Raw genomic sequence first — 20,341 nt, forward strand, 5'->3', positions numbered from 1 at the left:
CAAAGGGAATTTCTCCCCTACCTCCCTTCGGCTTAAAGGCAGCGAGAGCACGGAGGCTGAATACCGCGTCCCGGCAATCGTCTCCGTTATCACGTTTATCTCCAGCGAATATGCGCCGGAGCGCCCCCGCAAGCCATTAACAAAATTACAGGACACGCAGACCGTGTCGGCCAAGGGATATTTGAAATACGCAAAATTATACCGAGGCAGCGGTGGGCTTGTCTATGCCTTTTTTCGTACACAATGGTTCAATACAATACTTTTCCTAGGTAATAGTAAGAAATCAAATACCAAATATTACTAACCGTCTTCGGGTGCCATTTACGCTTATAATCTTTACCTAATTTGGATTGTTATGTTATTTCAAGATTTTTGTTGGTTAACAAAGAATGAATCTTATTTCGGATGTTAGCATCTTTGAGAAATTCGATCAATCGATAGTGCCAATTTCTTTACTCTTTATAACTTAGAAAACATAAATTAGGTTACACCGCGAGTTATTTCTCGAGTCAATTTAGTGAGGTTGGTTTAAGAAAATTGCGTGTTCCAGGATCGTCCCCTGGGTGCCGACTTCCAATATCCGAGATTCGAGTTGATAAGTTTGAAAGCATTTTTTCTGTTTTATTTCAGGTACATTTATATAAATTGCTACATTACTTGAAAACATGTTACATGAGGAAATATTATGTAAAATACAATATGAAAAATTATCTGACGCTTCATTTTAACAAATAATCCAGTTTTCTGCGAAAGCCATAACCGTGATATAAAAATAGATGTTTTAGTATAGGTTTCTCGACACTGAATAACAAATAAATACAAAAAGATAATGTAATTACATTCAAAATCAACCTGGAATTATTCAGATCATCTGTCAAAGGTACACGGAGCTGGATGCAATGTGCATCCCCCCCATCATATTCTCAAACATACATTAGTGCTGGACACGACGTGTCATACACACAACATACATACAACTCTACAGGCCTACATGTGCCGTCTCTCGGGGCACTTGAGAAAGCCCTCGTTGACCTACAAAGTTGAACCTTTCCGCACGTAAAGCACAAGTTATTTGTAGACGTGCAATTTATAGTGCGGTGACGTCACATGCCATTTTCTCAAGATGGCTGAACGTCGTGAAATTGGCGCATAAACTTGAGAAACAACATATTTGTTGAAATAAATATATGAAGATAGCTACTGTATACATAAATTACAATAAAAAGGACTGTCGTGTCGCTTCTAATTATTTGTGGTTGGTTAATCTTCGTTTGTAACAAAACATGCGAAATAAAAAGTCCCTTTCATGAAACTCAATTCAATTAAATATGTACAAATTTAAGTATTACTGAAACCTACGTCCAGATTGGAATAAGCTAGTTAACGTTGGTGGTTTACAGATGGCGTTCGTAGCAACTAAAATGAAGAGTACTTATTTACTTTTAGCGCGAACGTTATTCCTAGATTTTATTTTTCAATGTAGCAAAATTGGAAAAAAAACAGCGTAGACCAATAAATATGAAGGAAATTAAAATGTCGGTCACGTAGTGCGCATTGGTTCGGTATCTCAATACCATACCGACCACAAGACTTAAGAATAGCTCACTAGGTTCATTTAAAGCCGCCATACACAGTTTCAAGTATTCGATATCGAAAGATTGAAGTGTTCGTCGTTGACAATCAGCAGTTGACGTTCACCTTAGAGCTCAGTTTGCAATCGCTGCTTAAAAATGTAGGCGCATCACGTGACACAGTTTGTGTATGGTGATCACTGTTAGTCAGAGCTTTGATTAACGTAATCGAGACCGTCCACGTGTATTTTGAGGAATATAATTAGGGACAATATAAGAGATAAACCAGTCTGATTACGGGAATTATGGTTGCGGGTCTGCAATCAAATGCTGATTGCATTAGTATCGTAAAAGTAATAATTATGGAGAATCATTCTGCTAAATAATTCTAAACAGTAACCAATAGATTAAATTAGCCTTAATAAACAAATTCGCCTTAAGCATGTTGGAGGCTGCATTTAGACGATAAGCAATGTTTAGGACTTTAATAATTAGCCAAGACCAATGTTTGATTTATCACTTTCTATTTTCCAATTGCACCACAGATCTTATACAAATATCACGTAAGATGTAAGAGCTAAAGTTATTGATTGTTAGAAGAAAACAAAAGAAACGTGACAACAAATGGCCAAACCGTGAAATCAAAGGAGCGAAGCCTAGCCGAATCCCGCTATAGGGATGCGCCCCTACGACCGGCGCGGTAATTATTTACTGAGGGGCCGAGATTCTGCCCCCGGCCACCCCTTGCTGCGTTGTTTCCCTACGGTACGATGTACAGAATTTTCCTAAAACCCGTGAGCTGCGTTAATTAAGCGGTTTCGGTATATGATAGACTGTCATGTCAAAGACGATATTAATTAAAAATTGTAAGACAAAATAATCTTGTTTTATTTTATTTTGTGAGTTTATATTTCCAGTTACACACACAGATACATAAACGTTTTTTTTGTGTAGCAAAATCTTCAATCGCGCAATATAATTTGAAATTAAAAACCCTAAGCTCGAATTCCGTGTTAGACTTTTAACTGCCTTTAAATTCTATTTTAAAATTTACGAAAAAAATAATTTATCCAACTTACTGATTACTAGTCAATTACTCATCAATTTAAACATTTAATGACATTTCTAAAGAGATTACTCGTTTAGAGTCAGCGGGTCGTAGTGAATCGATTCCATTTTTATTATCCCGGGCCACAGAGAAAGTAATTAAAGTCAAATTATTAACAGTTACGAGCGCCTCACGGCTCACTCACCTTTATGACAAAAACAACACTTAATTTCACTTTATTCACATTAATAAAGAGCAGACGTTTCCATAATAACGATAAAGAAACGTTATACAAAATTTATAATATTTTGAAAATTCAGATAGACAAAGTGACTGAAGATGGACTAAGGTTGGTGGAACGTATAAATAATATTTAGTTATTGAATGTTTATACGGGGAATTATACATTACGTTGCGTAGATTTCGATAATGTGGACGAGACTAGTAATCATATTGAACTGTTTTAAGAAGCTAGAAAAATTATAACTGGCAAAATATTGGAAATTTCATAAACAGATATTATTATTGCTTCTTGTACAGATTTAGTGACCCTGGAAGCTAGTGTATTCCAATTGTAAATCGGCCACACCCGCACGTCTTTATTCACAAAAAATGTAAAGTCAATTTCCGCTTGTCTATGTATTCCAAACTTCGAATTGAGCAGTTGGAACCTATTTTCGTAAACGATATTTCATCGAGTGAACAACTTAAAAAGTTCGAGCAACCCTCATCAAACAAGCAAATACCATTAGCTTAGCACAATACCCGTTACATTATTCAGAAGTCGATACACAAGTATATAGCACAAAAACGCACTTGTGTACGCACACAACGACGCGGCGGATGTTGTGCAGCTGTGCACCCAAAACGACCGCCGTGCAACGCTTCTAATACATTTCGACCTAACAAAAAATCCTTCACGCACAATCGACCAAGCATTTCACACATTCAAACCAATTTGACCTCGAACTATTACACAACAAGGATGAATTTCCCTTGCGCTACATTTCAGGGTATTCAGATAGTCTGTTAAAAGTTCGATTGAGAAAATAAAACGTGCCTTATCTAGAGGTCGATTAGCAAGAAACAGAGTGCGTTATCGGGCATCTCCGCCGCGACCGATAGCTCGTTTGTCGCACACAATTTACTCCAACAGTTTTATCGGAACGTCTTTTTACTACTAGCTTTTAATGCGACTGATAATTTTAACGGTGATTTTAATGTCGTTAGGATTTCAGTCATACTGAGATAGATAGTATTGATAAAAACATAACTAAAAGTTTTAATGGAGGATCTCCTATATATAGTGTTTTTAGGTATCTAGACAACAATAACCACATTAATGTAGTAGAAATAAATGTATTGTTTTATAACATGAATGCTAATTGAATGGACATTTCATTATTGAAATATAATTTCATTATAAACCATAACATAAATATAAGAATCATCCTCAATTTGTTTCGTCCTCGTATTATTTGTAAGTTTTAAATAATTAAACACACAAAAACTTCTACAAAAAAACCTACTCACATTTAAAATACCAATACATTGTTACAGTTAATACTTAAAACGCCTTTTTCGTGGTAATTACAATGCGTAATATTCTCTTAAAATGTAAATTTGGGTAAAGTTTACGATGACGTAACGTTTGCGTTGTTACAGTCCCTTTTCTTAGAGCGCTCGAGTATACGGAACATCCATTTTTAAAACGAAGTAGCGAAGAAAAAACACTGATGGATCATAGACATTTGTACTTTAGCTGGAACTTCGAAGCTTAGCATAACATGTAAACGTTAACAATGAAAAAACATTGGACAATAGAATATTCTGTTTTACTGTAGGTTAAAGCAAATATTTCAGGATTTTAAATGCTAAAGAATATTTTAAATACGCGTAATACATTGTGCAAAATAGATTAATATAAAACCTAAAGAAAGAAAGCATAGCAGCTTTGTTAGACTTAACACCATCAATTTTCTTTCTACTCACACTGGGCTATGAATTCATCTATATGGAATAAGAAACATTACCAATTCATTCGTAACACTGAACATCAACGTTAATATAAGAAACGTACAAATGGAACAACGATAAAAAGTGTAATAAAGTCGTGAATTAAAAAAGGGATCCGCAAATGACTAGCAAGGCGCAAACTCGAGCATGTCGCGGGGAAGACATTGACAAATCGCTAGAAATCGACCATACAACTGACTGGACGCCACATCAATAACCACTTTATACATTCCACGACTTTTTCTCAAGAAAAAAACATGGATTCATATAGCATGCAGAATATATGAAATATCCCTACAGAACGAATTGGTTGATAAAAATATTATTGAAGAAACTAAATCAAAATCGCAGACTATCTAAAGAATCTGGTGTACATTAAATCGCTTTACATATCAGAGCGTGCCATTTGTCGACTTAAGTCCACCATTTCTTTCTAGAGTCGAGTTAGAGCTGGACATTAGTTACAGTCCTGTTACGTCCCGGGATCAAACCGCAGGCAAACGACCGCGCTCCCTTTTCCACGGCAATAATAAAACGTAATCTTAGACCGTTCCCTATAACCCGTCCCTTTCGCACCCGTATGATCCCTGAGTCGAGGGGCACGGCACCCATCAACGTTTGATACGCGGCTTCACTTACATAAAAGCGAAAAACTTTTATAACCTGATACATTGTAATCTCTCATATTTAAATGGCAAACTATCTATTTTTCTGCAATTAAATTAATGGAGACACAAACAAAATATGGACATGCTCAGTTAGCATGCCTCCAAATTAAGAAAATCAAAAGACAATTTATCGTGTCAACGAGAAAAATAAAACAATTATAAAGACCGCTACTGCGCAGAGCATTGGCGGCGACAAATTTCCGTTGCAGTCAGTTTTCCCAGTTCACTGAATTACGAACAGGATACTAATCTAGACAATGGAAAGTTTAACAGAAAGCTAAATTTTGAATTTACGGTAAAAAAAAAACAAGATTTAAAAAGTCACATATTTAGATAAAAACTTGTGGTAATAAGACTGGAAAAGCGGTCGAAATCCTGTGCGCCCCGGGGTATCACTTAATTATCCGACAAATTAAACGTTAATTCAAATGAGCCGGGTATAGCGATGAGGGATGCAAAACTGGAGAGAAATTTACATGAGCTCGTAAATCGGACAATAAGCGGTAAAGAAACTAGAATATACTATTTTATGTCGTCAGATACTTAACAATATGACACTACAATGAGTTTGTAAACCTGGTTAGATCATAACTCTATAAAACGAACAAATATAAAAAAAAATGTTTATGGATTGTCGTGACTGTTGCAAACAAAATACGTAGACGACACATATGTAATATACAAGCATGCAATAAAGACATACAGTTTGTCTACGGTTTTTCCAAAAAGTAAAAAAACTAGTTTCCTATGGTTAACATGCAATATGTGCTCACACACAAAAATCTACACCAAGAATAAAACTAAGAAACAGTACTAATATTGGGAGACAAATTCTATTTAGACATTTTCATCCAATCTAAGAAGTTACCAGGCTTAGTGTAGAGTCAGCATAAAAACTGCACAAAGTATACCCGCGTCGCAATACGGCGGGCGTTATCTAAAGTCCATCGGGCAACCGTCCAAGGCACCGGAGTGAGACCGTCCCTTGTGAACTGCCTACGCCAAGAACCCTCTCAGCCATGCCAAGTGCCGGCTGAGCTCGCTTCCTATCAAACTTATGTCCCTATTTGCAAACTTTACGGCTCGGATGAAATCTTTTGTAGGTAGTATAAAATTAACATTATACTGTTAACTGTATATCTGTAAAATTATTAAGAAGTAATGGTGTCACGAGGAACATCGACAATCAAAAGAACACAAAAGTAAAATGACATTTTAAAGTAAAGCTTACTTTGCTCTTAAGCAATGCCAGTAAAATATTAGTTACTGAGTTTTTTAAAGGGCAAGAGGAAATAGTTTTAGTGAAGAGCTTTATGGGAACAATAGAGGTTTATTAACCCTTAAAATATTTTCCTTCTTTGGCAAAGTAAATACATATCAATCATATTGTCTTTCAAATCCCTTGAAAATCAAAATCAAAACAAGATTCGCAAGTCTTATTATAGGACTTCTGTGACGTCACATGAAGGCCAAGATGAAAGCTGCAAAATGTAAAGACAAACAGAAGGGTACAAATTTAATCTGGGGCCTAGACATGCGGGTGCCGTCGTCTCCCGGGCGTCGCCTCGAGCGCTCGCTTCGCCGAAATTGCCTGAATACATTAACCAAAGGACCGTCGCCCTATCTCAACGAATCCAACACTAAGCCACGGTTTAAACTGTCTATGGAAAATAAGTCACGAAGTAATTTGTGAAATGGGAATTCGAACTTAGTAAATACTTAAGTATTCAAAATACAATCCGTTGTTTTCGATGAAATTTAATTTCAAAGGCTTTTAAGAAGATCCTACCTTTTTGCTAGAGGAAATTTATTAAATTTTAAACATTCTATAACGTATCTGAATTATTGACAATAATTGAATAATCAAGCTGTCAGATCATTTCGCATCTTTATCTATTCTAAGTTAGCCCAGTATTGCAAGTTTTAGAAACTAAAGGGGACTTAACAATAAAAAGCTCTACGACTCTAAAACAGCATTCTTTAACTTGTTGAAGCGTTTCAAGGAATTTACATGTAATAATACTGAGCGATGAAAGGCAATACATAGCTAGCGGATTACGTCACGTTGGACGCGTGTAGCGAAGAATGCCGTGAAACACGAGCCTGTTTATGACGAGATTCTTTTACCTTAACCGTAACATGAACAAAGCCAAGGTACTGTGTACGTAGGGCTCTTGTTGTGTCTAATAGAATGCCTTGTGCTACGCGTCCGCATTGTTAGAGCCGATACGAAAAAGCGCTGTGAAAACAAAAAATATGTGGGCTGATTTACAAGTTTAATAAATCGTAAACAGAACCAGTAACAGGTACTAACATATAAAAACGTATCAAATGCTATGTAGATACATATTAAGAAGTAAATAGTAATCGAATCCTAAAATTGTATACGTTAACGATTTCAATATAATGTGAGTATTTGTGGAATCTATTGCAGAAATGTTTGATAGGAATGGTTTAAAAGTAAATCCTAATAAGTAGGGATTAAATCAGTCTTCAGGAACGTGTGCCCGCATCGAGACCGACCTCTTACTTCAAGATGACTAATGCATGCCTTCATTGTCTGTACCCATCAGATTTTACAGCGGCGCTTTATGAGTGTTTTTACGACCGTGAGTGCTATTTTTTTATTACTGCTTTCGTTCACATCAACAGTGAGCCTAGATGAGTTTCGCTCCACAATGCGGACCTCAATTATTTTTTTAATATTCGATTGTTATTCTTCCCGGGAGGCAGTACATAAACAGTGTGCCGGCTAAATTTACAACATGGGGACTTCTTTATAAATATAAAACGTGCTAGTTCAAGTCCCGGCGAGCTGACCTCGCTAGCCAGCATTCCCTAATAGGTTTTCGTTATACTAACTTACCGCGAACAATAGGTATATACATCTGTTTGATTGTGCTATACCTACTGGACGAGCACGAACCTAGTTGAATCGTGGGATCTGTTTTTTTTTGTTTGAGCCTTAAAGTAAATAAAAGTGAAGTAAAATTTAATTTCAGTCAGATCAACTTACTATCAGTCGTACTTAAAGTTGTGTAATAGTGAAAAAAAATTCCAAGAATATCATTAATGTTAACACTCACACCCATACTCACACCTTTATCATACATTCGTTTCTCATTTATAAATTGAACATAAGAAACAAAAACATACTGATAGCAATCATTGGCCACAACCATAAATGATTTCATTCCTTGATACCTACATCCTACATCCTGGGTATAAAACACTTGTTTCCGGAGTCATGAATCATTTATAAATACAAAAATTACATTAAATAAAACACAACTTAAATTTTACTATGGCTGCAAAGGCAAGTAATGACAGGTCACAATACAACAAAATACTATAATACAAAATAGATATAAATCAGCCAATCACAGTTACACAGATATTTCTTTTAAAATCAGTAATTGACTTTAACGATAGTCTCGTTTAATGATAGTTTCAAAGACGTAAAGAGGACTTACAGCTTTAATCATACACTGCAAGTGAAGCCTACATAACTTCACTGACATCGGGAACTGGAGATCTTCAGTTGTTTGCACTTGTAATTCTTTTTAATCGATGTCACTGAGTTCCAGGGAGTAAAGATAGTATCAAAACTGTAGAGAGAACTTACAGTTTCGGTACTACCCCCAGCCCACAGAACTTCATGCTTCATCTTTGTTCTTACTTGCGATGAATGTGAACCTCAACGTGCTTGACTATCGTCTGGATCTGAAGATCTTCGGTTGTTTTCTCGTGTAATTCTTTTTTATCGATGTCACTGAGTTCCAGGGAGTAAAGATAGTATCAAAACTGTAGAGAGAACTTACAGTTTCGATGCTACCCCCAGCCCACAGAACTTCATGCTTCAGCTTTGTCCTCACTTCCGATGAATGTGAACCTCAACGTGCTTGACTGTCGTCTGGATCTGGAGATCTTCAGTTGTTTGCTCTTGTAATTCTTTTTAATCGATGTCACTGAGTTCCAGGGAGTAAAGATAGTATCAAAACTGTATAGAGACCTTACAGTTTCGGTACTACCCCCAGCCCACAGAACTTCATGCTTCAGCTTTGTTCTTAATTCCGATGAATGTGAACCTCTACGTGCTTGACTGTCGTCTGGATCTGAAGATCTTCGGTTGTTTTCTCGTGTAATTCTTTTTTATCGATGTCACTGAGTTCCAGGGAGTAAAGATAGTATCAAAACTGTATAGAGACCTTACAGTTTCGGTACTACCCCCAGCCCACAGAACTTCATGCAGCTTTGTTCTTACTTCCGATTAATGTGAACCTCAACGTGCTTGACTGTCGTCTGGATCTGAAGATCTTCGGTTGTTTTCTCGTGTAATTCTTTTTAATCGATGTCACTGAGTTCCAGGGAGTAAAGATAGTATCAAAACTGTAGAGAGAACTTACAGTTTCGATGCTACCCCCAGCCCACAGAACTTCATGCAGCTTTTATTTTTTATTTCTATTTTATTTATTTACGGATAACTTACAGCTAGCTTAAAAAAAATAATAAAGGAAACAAAAAATGAAGGCTAATTACAAGTTATCGCAGATAGTCACAAGTATATATTATAATGAAATTCAGTCCTTGTAAATTGTACCACATTACACTTATATGAAGATAAAGATCACCTTCCACTCACTATCGCCTATTGAAAAAACGGTCATTAAGGATTCGTTTAACTTTAGGCGCCGATATGTTAAATATATCTATACAATCAGAAAGTGCATTATAACATCTGCACGCTCGCGCTAAGTAACTATTTTCTCGGTACTTATTCTTTACACGCGGTCTGTGTAGTATGTTGTGCTCACGTGGACGAAGCCCGGGTGTGGGCACAACAATACCTACCTTTTCGAGTAGCTCTGGGCAATCGATCGTAACGTTTACAATATTGGTAAGAAAAACTAAGTCTGCCACACGGCGCCGTTCTTCTAGCGGTAATATGTGAAATTTTTTTACAACGAGAAATATAGTTGTTGACGTATGTTTTTGAGCGGTATTGTATGAATCGCAGAAAGCGTTTTTGGATATTTTCTAAGCGATTTATGTAGATCTTATAGCAGGCGTTCCAGATTTGCGAGGCATATTCTAGATGATTACGTACATATGCGCAGTATAATATCTTGAGGGTCTTGATGGATTGGAATTGTAACGACATTCTCAAAACGAAACCTAAAGATTTAGATGCTTTATTAATAATAGTATTGATATGTGTGTCGAATAGAAGTTTTGCGTCGAATACTACTCCAAGGTCTGTTGCATTAGTGACAGTACGGAGTGGTGTATATTTTAGTTTATAATTACCGACTTTAACATTTGGCTTCCGCGTGAAGGTACAGACGAAACATTTGGATACGTTTAAGTCTAATTTGTTAAGTGTGCAGCATTCTTGGAATCGATTTAAATCGTCTTGAAGGTTGAATGTATCCTGTGCAGTTCTTATAGGACAGAGAATTTTCATGTCGTCTGCGTATAAAAGAATTTTTGAGAATTTAAAACAGGCCGAAATATCATGAACAAATAATGTAAAAAGAAGAGGTGCGAGCAGTGAGCCCTGGGGTACCCCAAACGGTATGCTCATGGGGGCAGATGTAAACCCGTTGAGCACTACCATTTGGCACCTGTTTTGCACATATGACGAAAACCACCTGAAGAGATTGCCTCTAATACCTATCTGCTGGAGTTTCCACAGCAAAATGATATGGTCAATTCTGTCGAAACATTTACTGTAGTCAGTGTAAATAACATCTACTTGCGAAGGTTCCGACATATATTCCGATACAAATTCAGCACACAGCATGAGATTAGAAGTTGTACACCTACTACTTAGAAAGCCGTGCTGTTCTGGGTTACAGGTGCGTTTTAGAAAGAAATATAATTGTTTGTGTACTATTTTTTCTAAATCTATGGCAAAATTACATAATTTCGAGATTGGCCTGTAATTTGAAATATTGTTTTTAAGTCCTATCTTATGTATCTCATTTGCTGCACTAGCATATTTGTCTTTGAGTTAAAGTTGGGAGGGATAGGTGCTGACTTGCTTTTTATATTTAATATAGGATTAAAAAGCCCTTGGATTTTTGTGAATGTTGTTTTCAATACAACTTATATATTTACGAAACATGTCATCCTCCATTTGTGTTGCTCGCTTCTTTAAAATATTAAAAGAGTTTAAGTCACTAATATTCTTATATAATTTGTATTTTTTCTTATAGCATTGTTCTTACTTCAGATAAATGTGAACCACAACGTGCTTGACTGTCTATTGGATCTGGGGATATTAAGTTGTTTGCTCTTGTGATTCTTTTTAATCGATGTTACTGAGTTCCAGGGAGTAAAGATAGTATCAAAACTGTAGAGAGACCTTACAGTTTCGGTACTACCCCCAGCCCACAGAACTTCTTGCAGCTTTGTTCTTACTACCGATGAATGTGAACCTCAACGTGCTTGATTGTCGTCTGGATTTGGAGATCTTCAGTAGTTTGCTCTTGTAATTCTTTTTAATCATTGTCAGTGAGTTCCAGGGAGTAAAGATAGTATCAAAACTGTAGATAGTACTTACAGTTTCGATGCTACCCCCAGCCCACAGAACTTCATGCAGCTTTGTTCTTACATCCAATGAATGTGAACCTCAAAGAATTTTACTGACGTCGAGACCTATAGGTGTTCGTTATATGCTTTTATCAAGATCTTGTTTCCATCGTTGATTATGAGTTCAGGGGACAAAAGATAGTACCAAAACTGTAGATAGTACTTACAGTTTCGGTGTTACCCCAGGTCCACAGAACTTTATAGAGCTTCGAACGAAAAGACTTCCTTTTAGGGCTTGAGTGTCGTAGTCATATGGCGTTCTTGATCTACATGCAACTTGTTAATTAATTTATATTGTAATTTGTTTTAATCGTTGTCACTGAGCTCCAGGGAGTATAGATAGTTTTGTTCTTACTTCCGGTGTATGTGAACCTCAAAGAACTTTAATGACATCGGGATCTGGAGATCTTTAGTTGTTTGCTCTTGTAATTAGTTTCAATCGTTGTTACTGAGTTCCAAGGAGTAAAAATACTACCATTACTGTAGCGAGAACTTACAGTTTCGATGCTACACCCAGTCCACAAAACATGCAGCTTTGTTCTTGCATCCAATGCATGTGAACCTCAAAGAACTTGACTGACTTCGGGATCTGGAGATCTTCAGTTATTTGTTCTAGGGACCAAAGATATTACCAAAACCGTAGAGAGAACTTACAGTTTCGGTGCTACCCTCGGCCCACGGAACTATTCTAGTTGAACTATTCTATAAAGTGAGATTTTGCATTCCTTGGTTATTTGTCCTAACATTCACATGCGAAAACTAACCACAAAACAGATCGTTAAATAATCCAGTCACGCTGATTTTTTATATTTATTATTACATTATTGCATCGCAATGAAATATTAATAAGTATGACACATTAGTGACTTTAATCCAACTACTCATTCTACAAAAACACTCGTACATACTATAGATACACCGATAAAAATTTTACTGTACTGTTAATATAATACAACAAATATGGAGAATAAAACATTTCAAGTCCCTTTAATTAGTAGGATTAGTATTTTATATTGTTGCATCAGTCAAAAATCAAAAAGTCTTATGTCTTTCTCTTTATACGTTCAATGTTTTTTGTCTTAATTTTACATGAAAGAAATTACCGTTATGGGTGACAAAGTCAACGACATAGTTGACGCAATCAAACACTCGAGCCCGCGCTAATGGGCTGTGGCTGGGTGCTGGAGGTCAAAACATCGACGCAGGGCTCTGATTGATGCCTAAATTTGTGTGGAAACCTTTCAAGCGGAGGTCGCGTGACGGGATGCGACCTATTGACTTTCAATCAATTCTCTGTCGCCTTCGGACCGCAGACAGTGGGCGTATCGACTGCCTGGAACTCTCCGGATGACCTTTGATTGTAACCATTACCGAGAGAGAATCCGAAAATACATAGATTATACGAGTGCATTTTTTCTAATATATGTACGAGTTTACGAGGAATTAGACTTTAATTGTAATCATAACTGTTAGTGCAAACGTAAATTGTCGTGTATTGTCATGCGGTTAAATAGCTTTTTCTTCCCAAATGTTACAAAACTACAAGGCGATAGCTTTATTATCTTTTTTGTAAAACACGGTTACATTAATACTACAGAACACGTTTGAAGCGTGACGCGGCGTCATATTAGTGCATCCCACGCCCGCTAATTAGGAAGCGCGCGCGCAAGGGCGCTGCACTGCGCACGTTGCGCATGCGACGCGCACGACTCCCTCACACAAAGAAGAGACGGAACAAAGGAAACCAGCAGTGGAACAAAAGAAACCCGTAATGGAACAAAATGAACTGGCAGCGAGACAAAAGACATGTACGGGGTGCTATCACAATGGTACCATAGCCAGTAGTAACACGAGAGCGTTGTTTGGAAGCACAAAGGGAGGTTATGTTAATGTTTGGATAGAAGCCTGGCGAGCCGGTTAAAGAGCGAACCATCCTTATAATGGTAGTGTTAGCGGTGGGCCTTCCTATCCCAGTTCCAGTAGTTCCGTGAAGATATTCATACTTGTAAGATCGATGTTGGCTTTACAAGACCGTCTCATAACAGTGAAGTTTCAAGAATCTTAGAATACAAAATCTAAAATCCTGCAAGATCTAAAAAATGGTTAATAGATTGCGTTAAATCAATAATTACACGATCGCGAGATGCTACTAAATGAATTAAACTTTATTACTGCATCAAAGATTTTACTTCAAATGAAAAAATACATATTCATCTTTTATTTCGCAAAAACGCCAATGCGTATATTTAATGTGATTGCTATAATAAAAGTTAAAACAGCTTCCTTATTTCGATAAATCTTATTTTCATAGAAACCGTAAAGAACGTGCGTAGTTAAAAGATTACTGAGCGTTACCCAAATATCGTCGACGGCGACAATAGCTACGATTATAATGAGTGGGGCGCGGAACCTGAAATTTCCGCGACAAAAGCGTTGCGACAGAACCAAGTTCAATCATCGCCCCGCAGTACTTGGCAACCGGCAATTTTCCTTCTTTGTTCCGAAACGCAACAAAAAGACAGCTGCGACCCAAACGACTTCCTCTTTGACTTGTCATAATTTACAGCTCCTTACGAAAAATTTATCTTTGTCTGAGACAAGGAATTTTGAAGAAAATTAGACTACACCTTCTGAAACCGTTGACTATATCCAAATATGCAAACCTTAGTTTAAAAATGTATTACAAAAAGGAAAACTCGCGATAATACAATATGAAGCTTTAATTAATTAATTATAATAATGAACATATTTATATACCCATTTTATATGTAAAATAACAGTATTTTAACGATATATCAAATACACAATTAAATCACAGCTAATATTTTACACAGTCAAATCAAATATACAATGAAATAACACAAAACAAAAAAAAGAAGAAACACACACAAACAAATACAATACTCGACCGCTATAAAACGATCACTATAAAATGTGAGAGATTTAAAAAAATAAGTGTAAAAATAATTGATAATCACATTTAAGTCCACAGTACAGGGATAATTTTCGAAAACTAAAATTATTTATCTAAGAAATAATAATTATAAATGCAACGCGCAATATAATTTAAAACCCCTAAAAATTAAACAACATTGTTGCAAATAACCCTCAACGGAGCGCAAAGCAAAGAAGGGCTGAGGGTAAAATACAAAATGGCGGCGCTTATTTGTCGAGAGCAATCAATTAAATTTGGTTGGTACCGGGGACGACGAGTCGCGAGTACAAATTGATCGCCACTCAATCTGTTTAACCGCGTGTTCCGATTGCCGAAACCTCTGTATAAAACATTGCTGTCTCTTATTCTATTCGAGAAAAACAGAGATGACAAAAATCCAAAACCCAGGTTAAGATTTAAAATTAACATAAACGATGTTTACAATACCTGTTCCATCACCGTCGATGTTTTAAAAGAAACGTATAAAAACCAACACAAACTGCGCATGAATAAAAAAATGGCGTGCAGTGTTCGTAATTGAACATTTATGTAAATTCAACAAATCCATGTTTGTTATCTATTAAATTAATGTACAGTGCTAAAATCAATGTGAAGTGGTTTGCTGAAAATCACAAAAGACATAAAAACGTGACATGAAAGTTATTGATTTTTAACGCTTACCTGGTAGACGTATTGACGACAAAGGACGTACGATGTAACGACGCAATTTGTTTTAATTACTTCGCTGTAACTCGGACCTACGGATTCATAGTTGAATTACTATCTCGCGTTTTTAAGCAGCAAACACTTTTCATGAAATCTCTAAAGACATAAATATTAATTGATTTTAATCGCTCTCCGCAACAAAATACACGTAATTTCGTCTCGCTGGCCGTCGAACACTGTACAGGGGTGTAACTCCGCGTCGACGCCGGGGATGCGGGAGAGGGCGCTCGGTGAGGGAACGAGAGCCAGTCAATATCAATAAATACCTACCTACCTTTTCAATAGGGGTTCAGCCCGTCTGGGCGACGGCGAGGGACGGTGGTCTGGGAGTGAGGGGCGAAGGGCGGGGAGCGGGGGACCTAGGGCGGGCGACGAGGGTCAAAAGACGGGAGCTGATGAACTAGGGGGCTCGTATTGTGTTTCAGCGCCAGATGACGTGCCCTTTGACAGGGACCCATTAGGAGGGATCATGACATTAATTAATTTAGGTACAGACAGAAAAACTTTTTTTGTCGTTAAGATTTTAATTAAAAAGACATTAAACAATAGATAAATTACACAGCTTATAACTAACAATAACAATATACATAAACGTGTAAATTAACAACTATAAACACTTTATCAATAAACCGGTCAATTTAAGTAATAAATTACATTTCTGAAACACTTACCTAATGCATTTACTAATTATAAAATACACAGAAACCAATAAACATACATAACTGTAGTGTATGGTTTAAAATTTAGTGATTCAATTAGATTGTGTACAAGAACTTCGGAAACAAGTGTTTTTTCCGTAAAATTTTCAACATCATCTCACATGCAAATCTCTAGATCCTTAAGATCCTCCCATTCATGTCATTCCCTCCTAATTACATGGCATTCATCCCTCCTTATAAAAAGATCACACCATTCTTTTGTTTTTCTTTCACATTTTCCATGTAATCTTAAAAATAAAATAAAAACAAGAGCTTAACGCGCGCACAATGGCGTCAAGTATTTACGATCAGTTTTCCAGTTAATGAATTGGATTAAAAAAGCACTAACTCAGATATTAAAATATGCATAATAAAGACATGTAACATTAATTGCAACGGTACTAAGTACAAAAATACCACCTCAATATTCAAAAGGAGTCACAAGATCAAAGCCGACATACCGAAGAAAACCGTTTATACTTTCGGGATAAAATAAAAATGGAGAATATCAGAGGTCACCTTGACCACCATTTATCATTGAACGCTTCATTAATATTCTTCGACGTGAAAAAACTATAGCACTAGGGTCACGATGATATAATTAGTAACTTACTAGACGAACAGAAGAAATTATTACAATATTTTTTTATCAGAACTTATATATTCCAGTCTCAAGATTTGAAAACACAAACACGCAACGAAGTGCATTTATAAAAACATCAATCTACAAATTGCAGTATACTGTTTACTCGTTACATCCAAATATGGAAGTCACTTTTGAAAATAAACGTAGCAATTATTTTTATGGGTGAGTGCAGAAGTTAGATGCTATTTACAATTATAACGAATTGAAAAGGTGTACGTAAAAGCTTAACTTTTCTAAGGAAACGTGACGTACCGGCTAAGTGTGTGTCGTCAAGAAGATTGCGAGACGAGGCGGTGCCGGATGGTCGAGAAATTTAGAAATACGCGTTAATCTTAAAATCTCAAATCACTTGTAACAAAATGTGGATTTTCGTGGTAGTAAAACACATAAAACGAACTAACATAGTTTGTTGATTACGAATAGTAAATGATGAAATATGCAAGTTGATACAAGGGCTAAAAATACAAGTTCCAATTAGCTTAAATGTCAAGAAGCAGGTAACGTAACTGAAATATACCATACATGGAGTTGTAAATTGGTATAGCCGTGAAACAAACCTTCATGTAGTCGATTCGGACAGCTCAATTGATTTTTATAAAGGTTGATTTAACTTACTCTTAAATTAAAATATTCTGTATCGAGTAAACTAAACTTTTCGACAAAAGAAGATTTAGTCTAATTCAGAATGAGCCCTTACTAATATAGACACTAGAGTATGGTATGCTGCACCGATGTGCAGGTTTGTAGACAGCGGGTGCGATAAATCGCAGTGTCGAAGTATGACGAAATTGAACACCAAGATAGACCAGGTGAAAAATATTCACCCAGCTAGAGCGAGGTGGTCGCCCGAATGATTTGACAGCGTGAAATTGTATCTCACCGTAACATCAATTTCGCCCCCCTTTACCGTATTTGGCCTGGGGATTTTATTACGCGTCCGTTTCAATTTATGTTTCTATACGAGTATCGAGATAACGTTTGATTTAAATTGTTTGTTTTCAGTTTCAATCGGAACCATAAAACATACTGTAGCTAGATAAATTTGTTATCAGATGTGTATTTTAAAGTCAAAATGAGGATGCAGGAAGTATTACTTTCTATTATGTAATCAATGGTTTTAAACCTTGAAACTAATATTTTCTTTATAAGTTTTTTAGGGAATAGATAAGATCCGCCGACCTCATTTTCAATAACGTCATAACAAAAAGTGCTTTTGATATTTACTGAGAATGTTCAACAGAACGTGTCTAAAATCGCAATTCAGCGATTTAGCAGTCAGCCGCGCAAATCGAATAAAGCAAGATATAGAGAATGAACTTCCTTTGATCTTTACACTCGATATATCGTCAGCATTTCGAGACTCAAGCTGAACAGCACCTATAACTTGGAATATATCTAAATAGACAGTGAATCGAATAATATAAATACTTTCGCACAATACGAAAAAATCGCAAGGCAAATTGAAGGAGTCCGTTTTTAAATCTTGATTTTTTTTAATCTGGACGAAGTATTGTTGTAGTTAAAAACAAATTATTTTCGCAAAAATTGCATTATCGTGGAACCCACACGGGCGGGTCAATGTACCGGACGGGTAAACCGAACTTGTACCTTACTTAACACGGCATTTTAAAAGTAACAATAAATGAAGCTTATTTTCAAATGAAAAGGATACATTTCCTGGAAGAAGTCGAGGCTGGGCGGCTGCAGGATATCTAGTGCCGATAGTACCTGAGGACAAAGATAACAAATTAAGAAACGAAATTTCAAAAACCTTAAATGATTATGCGCAAAAAACACGAATAAAGGAAGTTACCTTCTTCTAAGTCATAATTTACAGATAATTTGTTATTCATATGTGAGCCCTATGCAAGGTTTAAATTTAAGCTAACATTGCAAAGTGGTATGAAATCAAAAGACGTCCGTTTCACATCGCAACAGTAAAGCTAATGTAAGTGTACAAACTGAAATGTAATCATATCCCGAGTGCTACAAATATATTCATGTAAAATACATACACGTGGTTAAAAAATAACTGCTACTGCATTTTCTGCTGTGTTTCAAAAATCATTATATATAATGCAAATGTGTGTGTTGTACAGTCTAACATTTCATAAAACTTCCACTTCTTTACTATTATAATAAAGCGTAAACATACACTTCGTTGTTGCCTATGATGCCAGCAACTACAGCATATTTTGGAATAATACTTTTTTTATATTTAAAATCCCTACACTTACGTCACGCTTTAGGCTATATATTTCACGACATTAAACTTAGGGGGTAAATATTTTGGATAAAAACCCTAATGTGGGAAAGAGACTAAGTTGCTGCCAACATCAAGGAAGCAAGGTTGCCATGGTTTGTCATAATGTCATGTCATTTTGACATTATCAATTGATAATTTGACACATGTAAACAACAAAATAAAACTTTCATAATTTTATGCGGATGAAGTCGCACGGGAACAGCTAGTAAACTATAAAAACCATATGCGGTTAGTAATAAATTAGAAATTTAATACCAGCTACATTGTGCGTGTTTACTACACATATACCTACTTACGTGGAATTAGCCTTTTGCCTAGTTTGTACTACGTTACTAATACTAGTTATAAGTTATTATTATTTTCTTTATTTTTGCTTTGTTCTCAACTATATTTTCGTTGTTCAAACACATTTCGGTTACTAAGTTACTTGCTACTTGATTAAATTACTTAGTACGAACAAGACAGTTCTTAATAAAGATTTGTTAACTAGCCAACACTATTTTAATACGTAATTGATTCATTAATAAAAATCGCCTCTCAACAGAGACAACCTGCTTATATTATATTTTAGAGCCGTTTGTGGTAGAAGTAACAAGAACAATAACATTGTGCTTTGTGTTGTTTTTGCTTTGTCTACGACTAGATCAATATTGTTTTTCTATGCGTCTTGTTTGCTCACAATAACTTAGAGTTTTACATCCAGGAATGAATTATGTAAACTTGATGTTTTACGATTTCCTTGTAAGAAATATGTAAAAATAACAAAAATAACCACTAACATCCTCAGGGGCAGTACTACCAAATTCTCGTAAATTGCCTGATAATAATCAAACAGATAAAATACGTGACGGAAATATAGGATTTTTTTGTTTCACAATTCAAGATACCGATAAATAAGAACCTGGTAGTTAGTAAAAGCGGCAACGTCGCAAGGACGCTTAAAAGATCATATTCGGGCAGTTTTGCAAATAACTTTATTTTTCATGTTAAGATAAATCTTTCCTATTTTCTGCTAAAAAATTTCTTTAAAAAGATTGTATACAATATATGCTAAGTATTAAAAAAAACACTTATTTATTTTAGTATTTGGTTAAAAATAAAATATATAAAATGAAATAAGTGGAATGAATTGCGAATCGGAATTTCGTTTCCATGACAACGGTATATTGTTAT

At 35.9% G+C, this 20,341-nt stretch overlaps 1 protein-coding gene across 1 annotated transcript in view; it reads right to left on the minus strand.

The window, feature by feature from the left end:
* Window positions 1-20,341, minus strand: part of LOC106109108 (serine/threonine-protein kinase NLK) — a gene marked incomplete at its 5' end in the record, with an annotated part of 82,676 nt that overhangs the window by 13,535 nt on the left and 48,800 nt on the right. Inside the window, one exon of the mRNA XM_013290511.1 lies at window positions 18,575-18,630. Coding sequence (XP_013145965.1) covers window positions 18,575-18,630 — 56 coding nt within the window. The remainder of the gene's footprint in view (window positions 1-18,574; window positions 18,631-20,341) is intronic.

The sequence above is a fragment of the Papilio polytes genome, unplaced genomic scaffold (assembly GCF_000836215.1).
Source record: "Papilio polytes unplaced genomic scaffold, Ppol_1.0 DF821289.1, whole genome shotgun sequence".
Classification (NCBI taxonomy): domain Eukaryota; kingdom Metazoa; phylum Arthropoda; class Insecta; order Lepidoptera; family Papilionidae; genus Papilio; species Papilio polytes.